The sequence below is a fragment of the Dipodomys merriami genome, unplaced genomic scaffold, assembly GCF_024711535.1.
Source record: "Dipodomys merriami isolate MVZ:Mamm:240054 unplaced genomic scaffold, mDipMer1.0.p SCAF_143, whole genome shotgun sequence".
NCBI classification, from domain to species: Eukaryota; Metazoa; Chordata; class Mammalia; order Rodentia; family Heteromyidae; genus Dipodomys; species Dipodomys merriami.
This window is the reverse complement of record NW_027202749.1, coordinates 263,592-280,719: the sequence shown is the minus strand read 5'-3', so window position 1 is coordinate 280,719 and position 17,128 is coordinate 263,592. Positions and strand designations below refer to the sequence as shown.

The 17,128-nt window shown below is 57.1% G+C and overlaps 1 protein-coding gene across 7 annotated transcripts in view; it reads left to right on the top strand.

Moving 5' to 3' along the window:
* Gak (cyclin G associated kinase) overlaps nt 1–15,411 on the top strand; it is a 57,435-nt gene extending 42,024 nt beyond the window's left edge. For 6 of the 7 annotated variants that reach the window (XM_070021637.1, XM_070021636.1, XM_070021634.1 and 3 more), the window contains 10 exons: nt 1,175–1,368; nt 2,546–2,692; nt 3,714–4,199; nt 4,499–4,675; nt 5,468–5,590; nt 7,698–7,814; nt 12,956–13,177; nt 13,453–13,598; nt 14,571–14,747; nt 14,877–15,411. In XM_070021637.1, coding sequence (XP_069877738.1) covers nt 1,175–1,368; nt 2,546–2,692; nt 3,714–4,199; nt 4,499–4,675; nt 5,468–5,590; nt 7,698–7,814; nt 12,956–13,177; nt 13,453–13,598; nt 14,571–14,747; nt 14,877–14,978 — 1,891 coding nt within the window. In that variant the 3' untranslated portion in view covers nt 14,979–15,411. The remainder of the gene's footprint in view (nt 1–1,174; nt 1,369–2,545; nt 2,693–3,713; nt 4,200–4,498; nt 4,676–5,467; nt 5,591–7,697; nt 7,815–12,955; nt 13,178–13,452; nt 13,599–14,570; nt 14,748–14,876) is intronic. The other variant, XM_070021635.1, reaches the window with a different exon arrangement.
* Nucleotides 15,412–17,128: the final 1,717 nt, after the last annotated feature.

Below are 17,128 nucleotides of genomic sequence, written 5' to 3'. Positions count from 1 at the left end.
GCTTCTACCTGGCCAGGTGCTGTCCTCAAGTTGTCTTCCAGCTTCACACACAGGGAGGGAAACTTCTGCCTTCTCCCTCCATCCCGTGCCTCCCGTGTGCAGAGGGCTGGGCGCGCCGGCATCTCACGCAGCTGCAGCCCACAGCACACCACTTGCAATAAGTCATCAGCTGGGCTTTGCCACGTGAACTGCCACACCCTGGCCACCCCACCCTCCTTGTCTAGTGGTGTCACAGAGGAGCCCACAGACTGAGAGTAGGTGGCCCCTCATCACCTGGTTTTCCTGGGGCCAGCCAACACCACCCTGTTTGTTTTGTGGGTTTGTTGTTTTGATTTATATAAGACTCCAGGGTGCTGCACAGAGACGCTGGGTGGCATGCATGCACAGCTAAAGGCCGTGTCTGTGTCAGCTCCAGAGCTGCCACGCAGGAAGAATTCAGCCACATGGCCAGGGTCCCTGACTACAGAGTCCTCCGGGGGGGCTTGTCGCCTCTCACGCTGCTGGACCGCTGCCCATGGCTTCTGGAGACCCTGAGCGTCTCACTCTGCTACCTTCCTGCCCCTCTGTTTCCAAAGGCAGGTGCCTCCCCCTTCGAGACCCCGGCAACTGAATGCCAGGAGTCTTGGTTTTATGGCCATCTGATAATTGTTAGGGATTTTTGCCAGGGTAGACGTTGTATTTTTATGGGGAAAATGCATTTAAGCTTTCAGAGTACCTGAATATGAACCAACTAAGATTCTTCAGTGCAGGTACAGTTGGGAAGGGCTGGGGGGGCGTGGCCTGGAGCCCTTTGTCAGGATGGACATTTAGCCTGCTGCCTGCTCTAAGAGTTGTGACACTGGTAGCCTTTCTGTCTGCTCTGGTCACACTTACGTGCCTGTCCTCCAGAGGACTCACGGTGCACAGGGGCCCAGCCCAGTACTCATAATGTTAACAGCTGGAGAAAGCCCTGCCCTGGGGCCAGGGAGGCTGGGAAGCTGGGCTGCACCAGCCCTGCTGGAGTCCCGCGGCGTGTAGCCCGGGGGGGGGGGGGGGGGGGGACGGGGACGGGACGGACACGTGCAGGCCGGCTGCCTTCGCACCGATGCTGTGGGTTCTGAGCACATCCCTTTCTTGGAGGCCAAGACACTGGGCAAGGAGACTGGTCTCACTTGCATCCATTCCCTGCCTGCAGATACGACCTGGACGCATGCGACATTCAGGAAAAGTATCCAGACTTGTTTCAGGTGAACTTGGAAGTGGAGGTGGAGTCCAGGGACAGGCCCAGCCGAGAGGCCCCGCCATGGGAGAGCACCAGCCTGAGGGGGCTGAACCCCAAGATCCTGTTCTCCAGCCGAGAGGAACAGCAGGACATCCTGTCTAAATTTGGTAAGGCCCGTGGCTTCTGGGGGAGTGCTGAGGGGGTGAGCTAAGCCAGGCAGCACCCTGTCCCTGCCCCTAAACTCTGCTCAGGGTAGGAGCTACCGAGGTGGCGTTCACTGTTGACAAAGGTGTAGTAGTGGCATCAAGAAAAGAAGGCCTTCAGTTCTAGGATCCTGAACCCTGCTCCACCTCCAGGCCCACCGGCCCACGCACGCCCACCGCACAACCTGGCCACGCGGCCCCAGCACAGCTCTCACCCACTCAGGCGCCAAGCTGGGAAACCCATTCTTGTGGCTTTTACTGGGCCCCAGTTCCTAGATGGAGGCGTGGCTCTCTGTAGGTTTGTGAGCCCTTGGGGCTGTGTGTTTGGTCTCACTGTGGGGCTAGGCCTGTGACGCTCCAAGAGGAACTTCCTCAGGGCTATGTTTGTATACTTGCTGACTCAAGGTCCTTATTAGAGATTCACAGCCATTTAAATGCGACCTTGAGGAGGTAGGGATCTGAGAATCAGGTTCAAAGCCAGCATAGGCAGGAAAATCCATGACACTCTCTTACCTCCAATTAACCACCAGTAAAGCTGGAAGTGGAGCTGTAGCTCAGGTGGTAGAACACTAGCCTTGAGCTTTTAAGAAAGCTCAAGAGACAGTGTCCAGGCTCTGAGTTCAAGCTACAGGACTGGCACTAAGTAAATAAGCAAATGTGACCTCGGGTGGGGACGCTTGGCCTTGGTACCCTTGGCTCTTGGTGGTGGCCTCTGCTCAGCACGGATGTCTCTTTTCCTTATTTCAGAGCAGTTCCAAAAAGCATAGTCAGAGTACCTCGAGCAAAGCAGGTGGGGCTTGCGGCAGCACCTGCTGCCCACCGCACGTCTTTGCCATGGTTTGCATGTTTGCCATGCTTGCACCTTTTGCTTTTCTTATCAGAGGACAGTTAAGTAATCTTGAAAGGGACTTGCGTGTGTATGTATGTGTGTGTGCATGTGAGTGCAAGCGTGCTGTGTATGTGTGTGCCTATGCAGCCCAATGAAGTATCTGAGAGGGTGCAGGAGTACTCACACTTGGCTTCTATCCTCATGTGGCCGTGGGGCCTCGCCGGCCTGGCCTGCCCTGAAGGCTTGCCTCGGGGCTCTGCCTGGGCTGTGGCACTGGCTCAGGTGGCCTGACGCCAGCCCTTCTCCTGGCAGGGAAGCCGGAGCTCCCCAGACAGCCGGGCTCCACCGCCCAGTACGACGCTGAGACGGGGTCTCCGGAGGCTGAGGTCACAGAGCCAGACTCTCCGCAGAGCAGCAGCACAGACGCCAACCACTTCCTCCACACGCTGGACTGGCAGGGTAGGCGCAGGGTGAGACTGGAGCTCACCGGTCACCAGCAGCGGCTCGTGGCAGCAGGCTCTGCCTGCCACACAGATGTAGGGTCCTGAGTGGGGTCCCATGCCCAGTGATGGGCACATCTCTCAGGGATGGCTGGGCAGAGCCACGGCTTCTTCAGAAGGGCTGCAGAGCCCTCACCTGCAGTCCTGGCTACGCAGGAGACTAGATCTGAGGATTGCAGTTCAAAGCCAGCCCAGACAAGAAGTCTGTGAAACACTTACCTACAGCTAACCACCAAAAGGCCGCGAGTGAGGTGTGGCTCAAGTGGTAGAGTACCACCTTCAGTGGAAAAAAAAACTAAAGAATAGCATTCAGGCCTTGAGCGAAAGCTCTATTACTGGCGCCAAAAAACAAAAACAAAACAACCAAAAAAAATACTTTTAAGGGTGGGAAAAAAATACGGCTACCCAGGCCTTTACTGAAATCATTTGCAACCAAGGCCCTCCACAGATAACTCACCTTGTTAATGCCCAGGAGGTCTTGCTGGGGCGAGGCCGGCCTGAGCAGGATGACCAGGTTGTGAGGGCAGGGGTCCTTACCCGGCCGTCTCCCCGCCCAGCCCCCTCTGTGCTCCCAGGCCCCACAATCTGATTGCTGCTCCAACCTCTTTACCTTGACCCCTCACCCCAAGGACTTTCCCTGACATCCCAGGGGATGCGGGGCTAGCCTGTGCTGCCGTATGCACCCTGCCAGACCGATTTGCAGAGCGCCCCCAAGGTGCACCTGCAGTACTGGAGCTGGACCTGTGGAAGCTGCTGCACAGCTCGCGACCTGGGAGCACCTCCGTGGCCAGCTGGAGGCCGGCGGTGCTGGCCAGGGCCGTGAAGGTGCTCAGTGTGACGTGAGCACCAAGGCCAGGGATGGCTGTGGGTAGACCTGGGGGCCGGGGCTGACCCTGTGACCCCTGCTGAGAGAGCATTCTCTGCCAGCCACACACCCTGAGGATTTATGCACCCACCTAAGGTTTTGTTTTCTTCCACAGAGGAGAGAGAACCAGAGACGGGTACAGAAAGCACCTCTCCTAAGGAGAGTCACTCTGCCCTGATTCTAGACGGAGATGGAAGCGAAGCCTCCGACGGGGGGGAGGGGTCCCCGTCCCCCTGCAGGGACCAGCAGCCAGGGGCTGCTGAGGACACACCAGGCCCGGCAGCCGCGGCCGGGCAACAAGACTTGATATTTGAGGCAGCCACAGCGGCCACACCACAGAAGCCTCAGCCTCAAGAAGAGGGCGTCGACCTCTTGGGGCTGCACTCGGAGGCGGACCCTGGGCCTGCCGCCCCCTCGCAGGCCTGCGGGGCCCCCTCCAGCAACACTGACCTGCTCAGCTGCCTCCTTGGGCCCCCCGAGTCTGCCCCCGTCGGGCCCCCGGGGGACCTTCTTGACGGTGGAGCCCCCCTGCTCTTGGCCAGCCCAGCTCCCCCCCTGAGCGCGCAGAGCGCCCCACAAGGAGGGGCCCCTGCTGCTGCTGGTATGCACTTCTGTTCTGCAGTGGGAGTGGGGCCCAGCCGCTCCGCCAGGCCGGAGGGGACGGTGGCTATTACCCAGGCCCCGGGAGAAGCTGCGCCTGCAGCAAGCCCCCAGGCCGGGGACCAGCAGCCGCACCTTTGTGGGTGCTGCTATGTCGCCATGCTGCTGGTGTGCCCCTGGAGGGCAGCGTCGTGGCCACTTTCCCACGGAGGGCGGAAGCCTCAGGGCGGGAAGCTGGGCCCCTGAGCTTTGCTTGCCCCTAATGCCTTGCTGCGCCCCTTCCCTGCCCGTCTCTCCTAGCTGACCCATTTGACCCACTTGTGGTACCGTCCGTCGCCAACACCCAACCCTGCTCCGAGCCTGATCTCTTTGGCAACTTTCTCAGCTCCGACTCCACGGCGGCCTCGGCCTTGCCTGCTTTTCCCTCCACACACAGCGCCCCACCCCCAGCCTGCAGCACTGCCTTCCTGCTTCTAGGTGAGTGTCCTTCTGGAGTTGCTGCTTTAGACAGCCCCCTGGTGGCCACCCTGGAATGGTGGGCAGGGAGGGGCCAGCTCTGGGCTACACACAAGGCCTTTGCCTCTCTGAGCTTTTACGCCTTTGGCTGTTGAGGTTAGGACTCTGGTACCTTTCCCTTGTCTCTCCTAGCTGTCTGTTCAAACACCTCTGCCTGAGGCTATGATGGAGGTGGGGGGCTGGGAGAGGAGGGGGCAGGGTCGGAGCCCAGGATAAGAGGGAGGGAGGAGGCTGTGGGGAAGGCTAGGCCTGGAGCAGCGGGCCAGGCCATGTAGCCAGAGGCTATGAAGAGGAAGCGTCATTCTGAGCACTGGGCAGCAGGCCAGGATGTGTCCTCGGAGGTCACAGACCACCATGGGTCTCTTGTTGGCCAGAGCCGGTCCACAGCCACTGTCCCGGTGGGGACAGGACTACCCCCGGTCCAGGAAGAGGGTGGGCATTGCCACGGTCCCGCCATGGGGATGCTGAGGGACGTCTGAGACGTCTCACGCTTCCTGTAGACAGCTGGCTTCCCGTCACTGGCCTGTGGTGTGGCCACATTCTGCCCCTTCTCTCCCCCCTGGCCATTAGTGGCTGTGTGGTGATCTTCAGGAGGGCTGGCAATGCCTCATTTCAGCACTAGCCTTCCTCTCTGGAGTGTGCACAGCAGCCCCAGCGGGGCCTCCTCAGGGTTCCCCAGGGTGTGTGTTAGCTGTAGAAGAGGACCTGGGTGAACTGCAGATACGCCACACTCTGTACTCTCCGGCCTTGCAGGGGATCTTCCGTCAGAGCCCAGCAGGGTGACAGCCTGCTGCAGCCACCCGGAGCTGCTGGGAGGGTGGGAGGCCTGGACGGAGGCCCCGGGGCCTGGGCCGGGCCCTACACCCGCTCCAGAAGGTATGACCCCTGGCCCACCGGAAGCTGGACTCCCAGTCAGGCACCTGTGGCCATTTACTGATGTGCGCTAGAAGAGAAAGGTTGGCTGCTGGGCCTGTTCCCAGGTGCCTGCATGTCTGCTGCCAGCCTTAAGATTGCTTGTGGTGGCTGCAGAGCCGTCTGGTGTTTGGTTGGAGAGTAGACAGTTCCTGCTGGAAGGCCCTTTCTCTCTTTGAGTGCCTTAAAAGGTACGAGTAAGTAGCATCTTGATCTTTGCCACTCCTTCCCTCGTTCTGTCCCCTTCCCGTCCCACCCCCAAGTTGTGTAGTTCCACCACTTTTACATAACATACATCGATTATAATGACTGTCTGGCTCCTCCCCACCAAAAACAACAACAAACAAACCCCTTTTGCCACTCTCTGGCATTCATTAGCTGTTCAGAGGAGTTAGGCCTTTGGACCCCTTACAGTTCTGCACCCTGAGTACAGTGTGTTCTCTGTTGGCCCACATCACACCTCTGTGTTTTTCTGTGACCTGTGGCAGCTCTGCATCTCCAAAGGCCACCTGGAAGGCCGGGCTATGTCCCCTCTGCCCATGGTTGATATCACATACCTTGTCTGGGACATGAATTTGATGGAATGGTTCACATTTATGAGCTTCTGTAATTCTCACTTTGCTGGCACATTCTGGTCCAACTCAATCCTGTTTACAGGGTTTGGACATCCATCCCTGTTGACTCAGTAATCTTACTTGCACAGAAGCAATTCCCAGCCTTCATTTTCATCAAGATTGGCTGATAACTTTTTAAACATTTTACCCGTTTATTAGCTCATCAGTACTTCTAATTTGTGTTTCTTTGTTACAATTGTAGTTGACTGTGATTTTTTTTTTTTTAGTTATTTGTATTTCTTTTCAAGATTCATATTCTGTTCTCCTTTTTCACATAGGAAATTCTTTTTTGTTGTTTCATGAGAGCTCTTTATGTGTAAGTAGCCATCATGGCTTTTTTTGGTAGTACTGAGATTTTTAACTCAGGGCCTACTTCAAGCTTGCTAGGTAGATGCTCTTCCACTTGAGCCACGATTCTGGTGCTTTATAGCTTTAGTTGTTTTTAAAATAAGGTCTTACGTTTTTGTCTCTGGGCCTGGCCTCTACCACAGGCCATGGTCCTTCCGCCTATACCTCCTGCATAGCTGGGATTATGTATAGATCCGTATATATGTATATGTGTATATATGTCCATTATGTATATATAGGAATACATATGTGTATATATATGTGTGTCTATATATGCACGTATGTATGTGTATATATATACATACATATATGCCTGGCTTGTTGGTGGAGCTGAGGTGGTGTGGGGATTTTGTGTTTTTTTTTTTTTGTCTGTTGTGGGGCTTGAATTCTGGGCCTGGGCGCTGTCCCTGCACTGCACTCTTCAGCTCAAGGCGAGCGCTCTACCGCTTGAGCCACAGCACCACTTCTGGTTTTCCAGTGGTTTATTGGAGATAAGAGTCTCACCAAAAAAAAAAAAAAGAGTCTCACAGACTTTCCTGCCCAGGCTGGCTTTGATCCTTAGATCTCAGCCTCCTGAGTAGCTAGGATTACAGGCGTGAGCCACCAGCGCCCGGCTGGTGTTGTTAATTTTTTCCAGGCAGATCAAACCATGATCTTCCCAAGCTCTACCTTTGAATTAGAGTTGTGATGGGAAGGGAGCCACCACCATGCCTGGCCTGAACAACCATTATTTTTGATAACTGTATAATGTGTCATACCACACAACAATTTAACTATTTTACAGTTTCATAGTTGATATTCTCAAGTATGCACTGTGATGCGCAGTATGATCAAGAGCACTCACAGTTTAGACACACTTCAGCAAGTGGCACTGGGGAAGCAGAGCAGTGTAGAGGGGCCTCTCTTGGTTTTCAGGTATTTCCTATAAGGTACGGTATGGGCACTAGAGACACTAGAGACAGCTGAGCTCGGTGGGGGTGTGCTGGGTGTGTGCTGCTGGTTGCCACCCAGGGCAGCAGCAGCTAGACTCAGGAGGCATGGCGGGGGGAGCTCTGGAGGTTGCATTTCACTGCTGGTGTCACCAGTCTAATTCTCTGTCCCTTTCCTAGGCGCCCTCTTCTCTCCTGGAGGTCAGCCAGCCCCTCCTGGCCCCCAGCCCAGCCAGACTAAGCCTCAGAGTCTGGACCCATTTGCTGACCTTGGGGACCTGGGCTCTGGTGTACAAGGTGATGTGGCGGGGGTGGCGGGGGGGGGGGAGAGAGGGGGAAAGCGGCTGTGTGTGTAAATGTACCAAGGTCCCAGGCCTGGGCCTGGTGATCTGCCTCTGCTCCCAGTCTAGGCACTGGCTAAAGCCAGAAATTGCTGAACTGGCACTGCTCCAAGGCTTCATGGCAGTGACAGAACCATTGGACATCAAGGAGTCAAGATCTGTGCCAGGGAGCTGGGAAGGTGGCTCAGTGGTAGAGCGCTTGCCTTAGCATGCATGAGGCCCTGGGTTCGATTCCTCAGTACCACATAAGCAGATAAAGCAGGAAGTGGTGCTGTGGCTCAAGTGGTAGAGCACTAGCCTTGAGCTGAAGCGCTGAGGGACAGCGCCCAGACCCAGAGTTCAAGCCGCACGACCGACCGAAAAAAAAACTGTGCCAGGATGCCTAGCAGCCGCCTAGGAGAGGGTCAGGCTCTGCCTGGCTTCTCGGAGCTACCATGAGCTTCCGTGCCTGCCTGGGCCTGGCCAGCCCCTCAGACTGCTCCACCACACACTTCAAGGTTGCCACTGGGTGTAGCTCCCTGGAGCCCTGCACTCTAGAGTCTAAGAGAGGAGCCTGACTTAGATCCGGCCACTCACCCCAAAGACAGCAAATACTAGGGCTGACAGGTCGGGAAAGGATTTACTCAGCATAGTCATGCTGTACAGGAGGAGTAAGCTTTAGGTAAATAGAGAAGTGGAGCTCAGAGAGAGAGATGTGTATGTATTGGGCATGTGGGGTCAAAGGTATGGTCAGGTTGCTCATTGTCTGAGTATAAAGACAACATTGCTGCTGCCTGAGCACGTGGACTCAGTTCTTGTCAGGAAATGTTTGTCCATCAGTCCCCTCCCTCCTGGAATCCAAGGAAGCTGCAGGAAAGAACGGCTCCAAGCAAAGGAGGCAATGCAAAATGGAGGCAGTTTTTATCCTGTTTCTGGTTTTCCAAGTAAAGAATGACTGTTCAGTTTCCAGGTTTGTTTCATGCCTTTCACCCACTCCTCCTCCTGTACTTGGATGTGTGTTGGTGCTGACTGGCTGGCTCTGGCACCTGCCCTGTGTCACGGCCTCTCCTAGCCTCCCCTGTGGTGGGCTGTGGGCTCAGCTCTCCCTGCAGGTCCCACACCAGCCTCTTGACACCCCTTTCTAAGAAACCCATTGTGTTTGGGTTTCTGATCCTCTTAAATCTTCTTCAGTGCTGGCCCCTGCCCATCTCCACTCCTCTTCCTCCTCGCTGCTCCTCTCCTCCTCCTCCTCCTCCTCCTCCTAGATCTTGCTGTGTCCTCTGTTCTCTTGTTCCGCTGCTGTTTCTGGGACTTCCTGAGAGCCTCTGGCTACTGTCCCTTGCCTTCACTGTGTGGCTGGGGCACTGGTCTGAGGAGAGAGGCTGCTAAGGCCTGCCCATGAAGAGATGGTACCCTCTGAAGGTTGTTGGGTGACCTCTCGGGACCAGGTCATGTGTTTGGACAGAGCTAGCCTTCAGCTTCCAGGCAGCCCGAGATCCTCTCTGATGCCCTGAGAGCAAAGCCAGGCTGAAGCAGCGAAGACTTGACATCACGGGCAGTGCTGCCAGCAGCCCACACCAGCCATAGCAGAAACTCCCTGGCTGTCAACAGGCTCCACAGGTAGCCTCTACCAGGACAAAAAAATGGAACCACAGCATGCTTTTTGGCCATTGTGGAATCAAATTGGAAATTAATGTTGATGAAATCACAGAACCTCTTCACCATGAAAGGGATAGACACCGTGAATAATGCAAGGGAAACCCAGAGAAGCAGAACAGTGCATTGGGGTGAATGGAAATAAAATCCAGGAAGATGAAACATCTCTTAATAATGAGAGTTCTTGGGATGGGAATGTGGCTCAGTGGTAGAGCGCTTGCCTAGCATGCATGAAACCCTAGGTTTGATTCCTTAGTACCCCATAAGCAGAAATAGCCGGAAGTGGCGCTGTGGCTCAAGTGGTAGAGTGCTAGCCTTGAGCAAAGAAAGCTTAAGGACAGTGCCCAGGCTCTGAGTTCAAGCCCCAGGACCAACAAAGTAAAACAATAATGAGAGTTCTCATCTTAAGTTTGAAAAAGAGCAAAATAAACCCAAAGCAAACAAAAGGAAGGGCATATATTCTTTTAAATCAGTGAAACGGCTCATTCTTTGCAAAGATTGATGACTGACCAATTTCTAAGACTGACTGGAAGGAGAGAGCAGAGCTGGCTTGGAGGAGCCTGGGCTCCAGGGAAACGGAAGCAAGCGCCTGCACGTTGGCACCACGGACACCCGTGTGAAGCGAGAACCGGAGTTGCCACGAGACAAAAAGGAAAGCGTAGTAAAGGGTCCCAGGGGAAAAGGGAAGCCTCTAGACCCCGCTGAGCTCACTGAAGTGTTTTGCCAAATGTTTAGAGAGTGCCAGTTGCACACCATCTATGGAGAACCTGAAGAAGGCACTGTTTTCTGCTGATTTTACAAAGCACCAGTGCCAAGTCCAACTGAGACCATAGCCTGTCCTTGAGACACACAGACACACCACATAAAAATAGCAGCGTTGCTCCCACAGGGGTTACTCTAGGAGTACAAGACTGGTTCAGCACTCCAGAATCAATGAATGAATCTCCCGTGTTACCAGACAGCACAATCACGTGACTGTCTTAGCGATGCAAGTCCAGTGCCTCGCCACGGCGCTCTGCAGACGTGACAGGGAGGCTGTCTCCAGAGCAGGTGCAGAGGCTGAACCTGCTGGCAAAGGATGGAAGGTACTGAAGACAGAGTAAGGCAGGCTGTCCTCCTACCATTCCCACTTAATGGAAGACCCAGCTTCTGCTGCAGGAAAGGAAGTTAAGTACTGGGAGGAAAAAATAAAATTGCATGATTGTATAGTAATCGAAAGGGTCTGTAGAAGTCTTTAGAGCTGTCACCAAGGATATCACCAAGGATACAAGAAGGCAAGGATTCAACAGAATACAAGGTCAAAGCACAAAAATCTCTCGTAGTTCTACTCACTTTCAATGGTACAGAAAACCAAACCTAAAAACAGTACCATTGTAAAAAAACTTCCAGGAGATGTGGCTTACATGGTAGAGTGCCAGCCAGGAGCAGACAAGCTGAGCACAAGGCCCCGAGTTCACACACAAACGGGAACAAAGAAACCTAACAAAGTACATACAGCTCCTGAGTGGTAAAATTACAGACCAAACGTGGAAGAAAGAAGAGATTGAAAATGACAGCGACACACACCACGCTCATAGATCAGCGCATAGCCACGGGGAAATACTTCTCTGCCCGTGTTCTCTGAACCAAGGGCTTTTGTAGCTCCTGCCAAGCTTACTGTCAGTTTACCTGAAAAGGCTAGAATAGTGAGTGGAAGAGTTAAGTGGGAAAAGTGACTTCCAGAGCCAGACTAGTATGGAGGGGACCAGCCACAGAGCAATGGACAGAATCAAGAACCCACACAAGAAAGACTAACTCATTTCAAAAGCTATTCAAGCAGTGGCTGTGAAAGGCAGGACATTAGAACAGAGCTAGCTGCCCTGCCCACAGTAGAAAGCTTCCAGACTCAAAGTAACACCGAGGTTGGGCTGGGGAGGTGGCTTAGTGGTTAGAGTGCTTGCCTTGCATGCATGAGGCCCTAGGTTCGATTCCTCAGCCAGAAGTGACGTTATGGCTTGAGTGGTAGAGCACTAGCCTTGAGGGGAAGAGGTGAGGGACAGCGTCCAGGCCCAGAGTTCAGGCCCCATGACCGCCCCCCCCCCAAAAAAAAAAAAACAAAATTTCCAAACTTATCAAAATGACGCCGAGGGAGGATATACTTTCCCAACACACATTTGACAAACAATCCGGTGAGAAGACGTGAAGATTGAAGAAGGATTCCAGCAGAAGCAGCGCCCAGGTGCAGGTGCAGGCCAGTGAGTGACAGCCCAGCCATGGGAGATCGGGCTGGTCACCTTGAGCAACTGCCCAACAAGGATCTGAAACCATAAGGCCACCCTTGATCAGTTCCTTTCAGAATCCAACATGCAGCTGCCACAGGACCCTGGCATTTACCTCAGAGAAAGGAACTTGGATTTGTCAAAAATCCATAAATAATAGCCGGGTGCTGGTAGCTCACACCTGTCATCCTAGTTACTCAGGAAGCTGAGATCTGAGGATCTCAGTTCAAAACCAGCCCGGGCAGGAAAGTCCCCGTGAGACTCCTATCTCCAATTAACCGCTCAAAAACCAGAAGTGGTGCTGTGCCTTAAGTGGTAGAGCGCTCACCTTGAGCACAGAGGCTCAGGGACAGTGCCCAGGTCTTGAGTTCAAGCCCCACATCTCACATTGAGGTACAATGCAGTACCCAAGAGGAAGCAGTGAGCTGCTGTGGGTGGAGGGTGCCCTGGTGTCTGGCATGGGCTGAGCCCCTTGAAGTGCGTGCCTAGCCCTCATAAGTGGTGGTGGAGTGGCCCACCTGACGGACAGCGGTTCACCTGTGCATGGGCAGTGTTGGCGGGGCTGGGCCACCTGACGGACAGCGGTTCACCTGTGCACGGGCAGTGTTGGCGGGGCTGGGCCACCTGACGGACAGCGGTTCACCTGTGCACGGGCAGTGTTGGCGGGGCTGGTCCAGTGGGTGGCAGTGCCTGTCCTGGGGGGGGGGCTGGCCCAGTGGGTGGCAGTGCCTGTCCTGTCCTGCATGGGGGGGGCTGGCCCAGTGGGTGGCAGTGCCTGTCCTGTTCTGGGGGGGGGCTGGCCCAGTGGGTGGCAGTGCCCGTCCTGTCCTGTCTTGGGGGGCTGGCCCAGTGGGTGGCAGTGCCCGTCCTGTCCTGTCTTGGGGGGGCTGGCCCAGTGGGTGGCAGTGCCCGTCCTGTCCTGGGGGGGGGGCTGGCCCAGTGGGTGGCAGTGCCTGTCCTGCATGGGGGGGGGGGGGCTGGCCCAGTGGGTGGCAGTGCCTGTCCTGTCTTGGGGGGCTGGCCCAGTGGGTGGCAGTGCCTGTCCTGTCTGGGGGGGGGCTGGCCCAGTGGGTGGCAGTGCCTGTCCTGTCTGGGGGGGGCTGGCCCAGTGGGTGGCAGTGCCTGTCCTGTCTGGGGGGGGCATGGAGACAGCAGGGGTCCCTTGTTCGTATGCTTTGCCGAGTGTCTTATGGTTTCTTCGCAGGCTCACCTGGGTTTGCTCCGGGGGGCTTCAATCTCAAGTCGGCCCCCTCTCCTAAGGGCTGTAGCACCTGGCAGACAAGTCGGCCGACAGCCCAGGGCCCCTCATGGCCCTCCCAGGCTAAGCTGCCCCCCAAAACTGGTGCACAGCCAAAGCCTCACTACCCTACCAACTACAGCGTGATTGGGGGCCGAGAGGAGAGGGGTGTCCGGGTCCCCAGCTTCGGTGAGTCTCGCATCCGGAGGGTAGGGGAGCAGGGCACGGCAGCCTTCTTGGTGGCCCCTGAGGCCCCTGGGGAGGACGTGTGTCCAGATGGGTCTGTGTGTCTATCGTCGGAGGCATCGCTGAGGGTCCTCTTAGAATGGCTTCCCCACTGTCTTTAGAAGAAAACTTGGATTGTGTTTTCCTTTGTCTCTGTCCAGAGGGGCCCTCAGAAGCGGGTGGAAATGGTCAGAGAGACTTGGCCGGCGTCTCTCTAAGCGGTGTCTGTTATTTTCCAGCTCAAAAGCCGAAGGTCTCAGAGAATGACTTTGAAGACCTGCTGCCGAGCCAAGGCTTTTCCAGGTCCGACAGGAAGGGGCCGAGGACCATGGCGGAGATGCGGAGGCAGGGCCTAGCCCGGGACGCAGACCCCCTCAAGCTGAAGGTAAGCCTCGCCCGCGACGCAGACCCCCCCAAGCTGAAGGTGGGCCTCGCCCGGGACGCAGACCCCCCCAAACTGAAGGTGGGCCTCGCCCGGGACGCAGACCCCCCCAAGCTGAAGGTGGGCCTCGCCCGGGACGCAGACCCCCCCAAGCTGAAGGTGGGCCTCGCCCGGGACGCAGACCCCCCCAAACTGAAGGTGGGCCTTGCCCGGGACGCAGACCCCCCCAAGCTGAAGGTGGGCCTCGCCCGGGACGCAGACCCCCCCAAGCTGAAGGTGGGCCTCGCCCGGGACGCAGACCCCCCCAAGCTGAAGGTGGGCCGGCGGCCTGCGAGCTGGGCTGAGGCCGGGACAGCTGCAGCTCCTGGGGCTGTGCTTCAGCGTGGCTCTGGGTGCTGGGTGGTCAGAGGTGGATGACGATATCGTGGAAACCCCTCTTCGCCCAGAGCTGACCAGAGAGCCTGGGCCAGACTGGCACTTGTCAGAGCCAGGGGGCCGGCCTGCTGGAAGGGACAACAGCTTCTGTTGGGGTGTAGGTCCTGACCAGTACGTTTGACTGTGGGGACGTCAGGGACCCATCCCACTTGGGCCCCGGGACAGGTTGTCTGTGGGTTTGGGTGGAAGGCCAGCTCTGCAGGCCACCGTGTAGCCATGTTGAGGGACCATGACAGGCCTCCAAGGACTCACAAGTCCTCTCTGCACCCTGGGCCCTGTGATAGGTCAGAGAAGCCCGTGCCGGTGGACGTAGGTGTGTGTCCTCAGTGAAAGTCTGGCCTGCAGAGGCCTCTCAGTTGGGCTGGTCTGCCTGTCTGGGCTGGGTTGGAGCCTCTGGGGGTAGGAGTGGGTGGCCAGTGGCTGCGTGGGCAGGGAGGTCTGTGGGTCCGGGTGGTGACCCGCCTCGGTGGCCGTGGTGGGCAGGCGAGCCCCTGCCACAGCTCCTGGCGGCCGGGGCTCAGAGTGCTGGTGTCTTCCCAGCTCCTGGACTGGATTGAAGGCAAGGAGAGGAACATCCGTGCCCTGCTGTCCACCCTGCACACGGTGCTGTGGGACGGGGAGAGCCGCTGGACGCCCGTGAGCATGGCTGACCTGGTGACCCCAGAGCAGGTGAAGAAGCAGTACCGCCGCGCAGTGCTGGTTGTGCACCCCGACAAGGTGAGCGTGCGGCTTGGCGGCTCCTGCCTTTCCCGAGCTCCCGGTGCGTGGCTCTGGGTCGGCCCTGCCTACCCTGCCCCTGTGGGGAGAAGGCAGGCTGGGTGGTCACTCCAGACCTGTCCCCCACAGGCCACAGGACAGCCATACGAGCAGTATGCCAAGATGATCTTCATGGAACTCAACGATGCCTGGTCTGAGTTTGAGAACCAGGGCGCCAGGCCCCTCTTCTGAGATGTGACGGCTGTGGCAACGCAAGACAGCTGGTGGAGCGGAGCCGAGGGCTGCTGGCTGGCCTGACGGGGCGCCCTTGGCCTGAGGCAGGTGTGGCCGGGGCCAGGCCCCAGGGCCGGACCGGTGGCCCCCAGTGTCCCTTACTAGTCCTGGATTGATGCCAGTCCACAGCCCAGGAGAGAATGCATTCCAAAGCTCTGATTTTTGTTTCGTTTTTCTTTTGGTCCCAGAGAAGCGTTGATTTTTTTGCTCCCTCCACAGCTGTCACAGCCCGTGCTTTACTTGGTGTCTGGTGGCTGTCACCGCGGTGGCGCGTGCCCGTGGCACTGCTCCTCTGTTCCTTCTCAGAGCCGGTGTGTGCTCATGTCCTCTGTGATGAGCTGACGATGGTCTGTACATAATTAAACTATTTTCTGATGGCTGTTGCGGTCTCCGGCACGGGTGCCGCCTCTTGTCCCCGGCACGGGTGCCGCCTCTTGTCCGGCACGGGTAACCCATTTCTTCCTCAGTTTTTCACCCTGCATGGACTGAACTTGACCTGGATTCGGGGGCCACGGCGGTGACATCTAAAAGAAGATCAGAAGGGAGCCGGGGCCAGGGCGAGTCTTCTCCCTAGGGCCTAGAGCCTCCGGTCTTCCCCGGTGCTGCTGCTTGAGGCCGCCAGGACCCTCCCGCTGCATGGGCTGCAGGGCTCAGTCAGACTGTGGACACCTGTCCTACTGACCAGGTGTGAACCTCCTGGGTGACCTCAGGCCCTGGTCACTGTGTACAGCTGAGACAGAGCCAGGAGACAGGTGCCCAGATGCTGGGCACCCCAGAGTCAGAGTACTACTTGTGGGAGACTCCCACTGTCTGAGATGGAACCCCAAGGGGCTGTAATACCAAAGAAAGAGCTGGACAGAGACTAGAGAGAGCCACTGACTGGAACAGAAGCTTGGTCCTGGGCTGCAAGACCAGCAGATCCCGGGTTTGCATTCGAAGGAAGGGGCCAAGGTAACTCCATCCTCACTGGGATACATAGTGTCAGCCAGGCACGCTCCTGGCACGTGGTCTGGTTGTGAAGTCCCCCATTCCGGCTTCATGGCTGGATCTCTTTTTAGATATCTGGGAAACTGCAGAAGAAATCAGCCAGGGTCACTCAGGCTACACCAGCGGTGTGGCCTACGGTGACTGCTCACGTCCTGAGCTGGAGAGATGAGGCTGCTGGGCCCTGCCCGCCTCACAGACCCACCTGCAAATGGGCCGGGGCAGGGAGGCCAACCTCAGGGGGCGTGGGGATGAGTCCTAGGTGTCTGGTCTGCTGATGCCCTGCGACCAGCCAGGGCTTCACTGTCCATTGGAGTGCCCAGAGGATGGTAGTGTCTGTCCGTCCTCTGCAATCTGGTTTTATTTCTGGGGCCGCTGCAAGAGCTGCCTGTGGCCCTAGATCTGCCCCTCAGCAGCCCTCCACCCCCTTGGCCGGCCTGGGTTCTGTGAGGGAGGTCAGGTCCCGCCCTGCCCTGCCCTGCGCCCTGCCCTGCCCTGCACCCTGCCCTGCAGTGAAGGCTCCCCCCCTCACCCCCACCCCCCCCCTCCCCGGTCCTGCTCGGCCGGCCGCAGCAGCCGCAGCCCTGTTCTGTCAGATAACGACTCCCATTTGTTACGCGTCAGTGCTATTTTTAGCATTCAGCTCTTTCAAAAAATAATGAGCAACCTAAATAGGTGCAGAGATTTTTTCTTCAGAGTCAATCTGGATTCCAGCATCGGGACTGGCATCCTGCTGGCGTCCTGTGTTGGGGGGACCCGGCGGACACAGGGTCACCCCCCACCTGGAGTTGGGGGTCTGTGGGACCTGGTGGTCGGGAGGTGGCCTGCGTGGTTTGAAGAGGGCAGGCTGGGCCCCGGGCGGGCATCGGACCGCGTCCCCTCCTGAGGCTTCTCCAGTTTCCATTCTGCCACGCTGCACAGTGAGCTCCAGAACCCAGGCCTCCGGCTCTGGTCCTCCCCGCCCCCCTTCTCCCGGTAGGAGCTCAGCCAAGGGTGTGACCGCTGGGGGGGCTGAGGGCAGTGGGTCCCCACGGGGGCTCCCTGTAGTTGAGGGGTTGGGGAAGAGGTCAGGGCTGCAGGCAGGGAGGCCCTGCCCCAGACTGAGGCACAAAAGGCATCTGGGC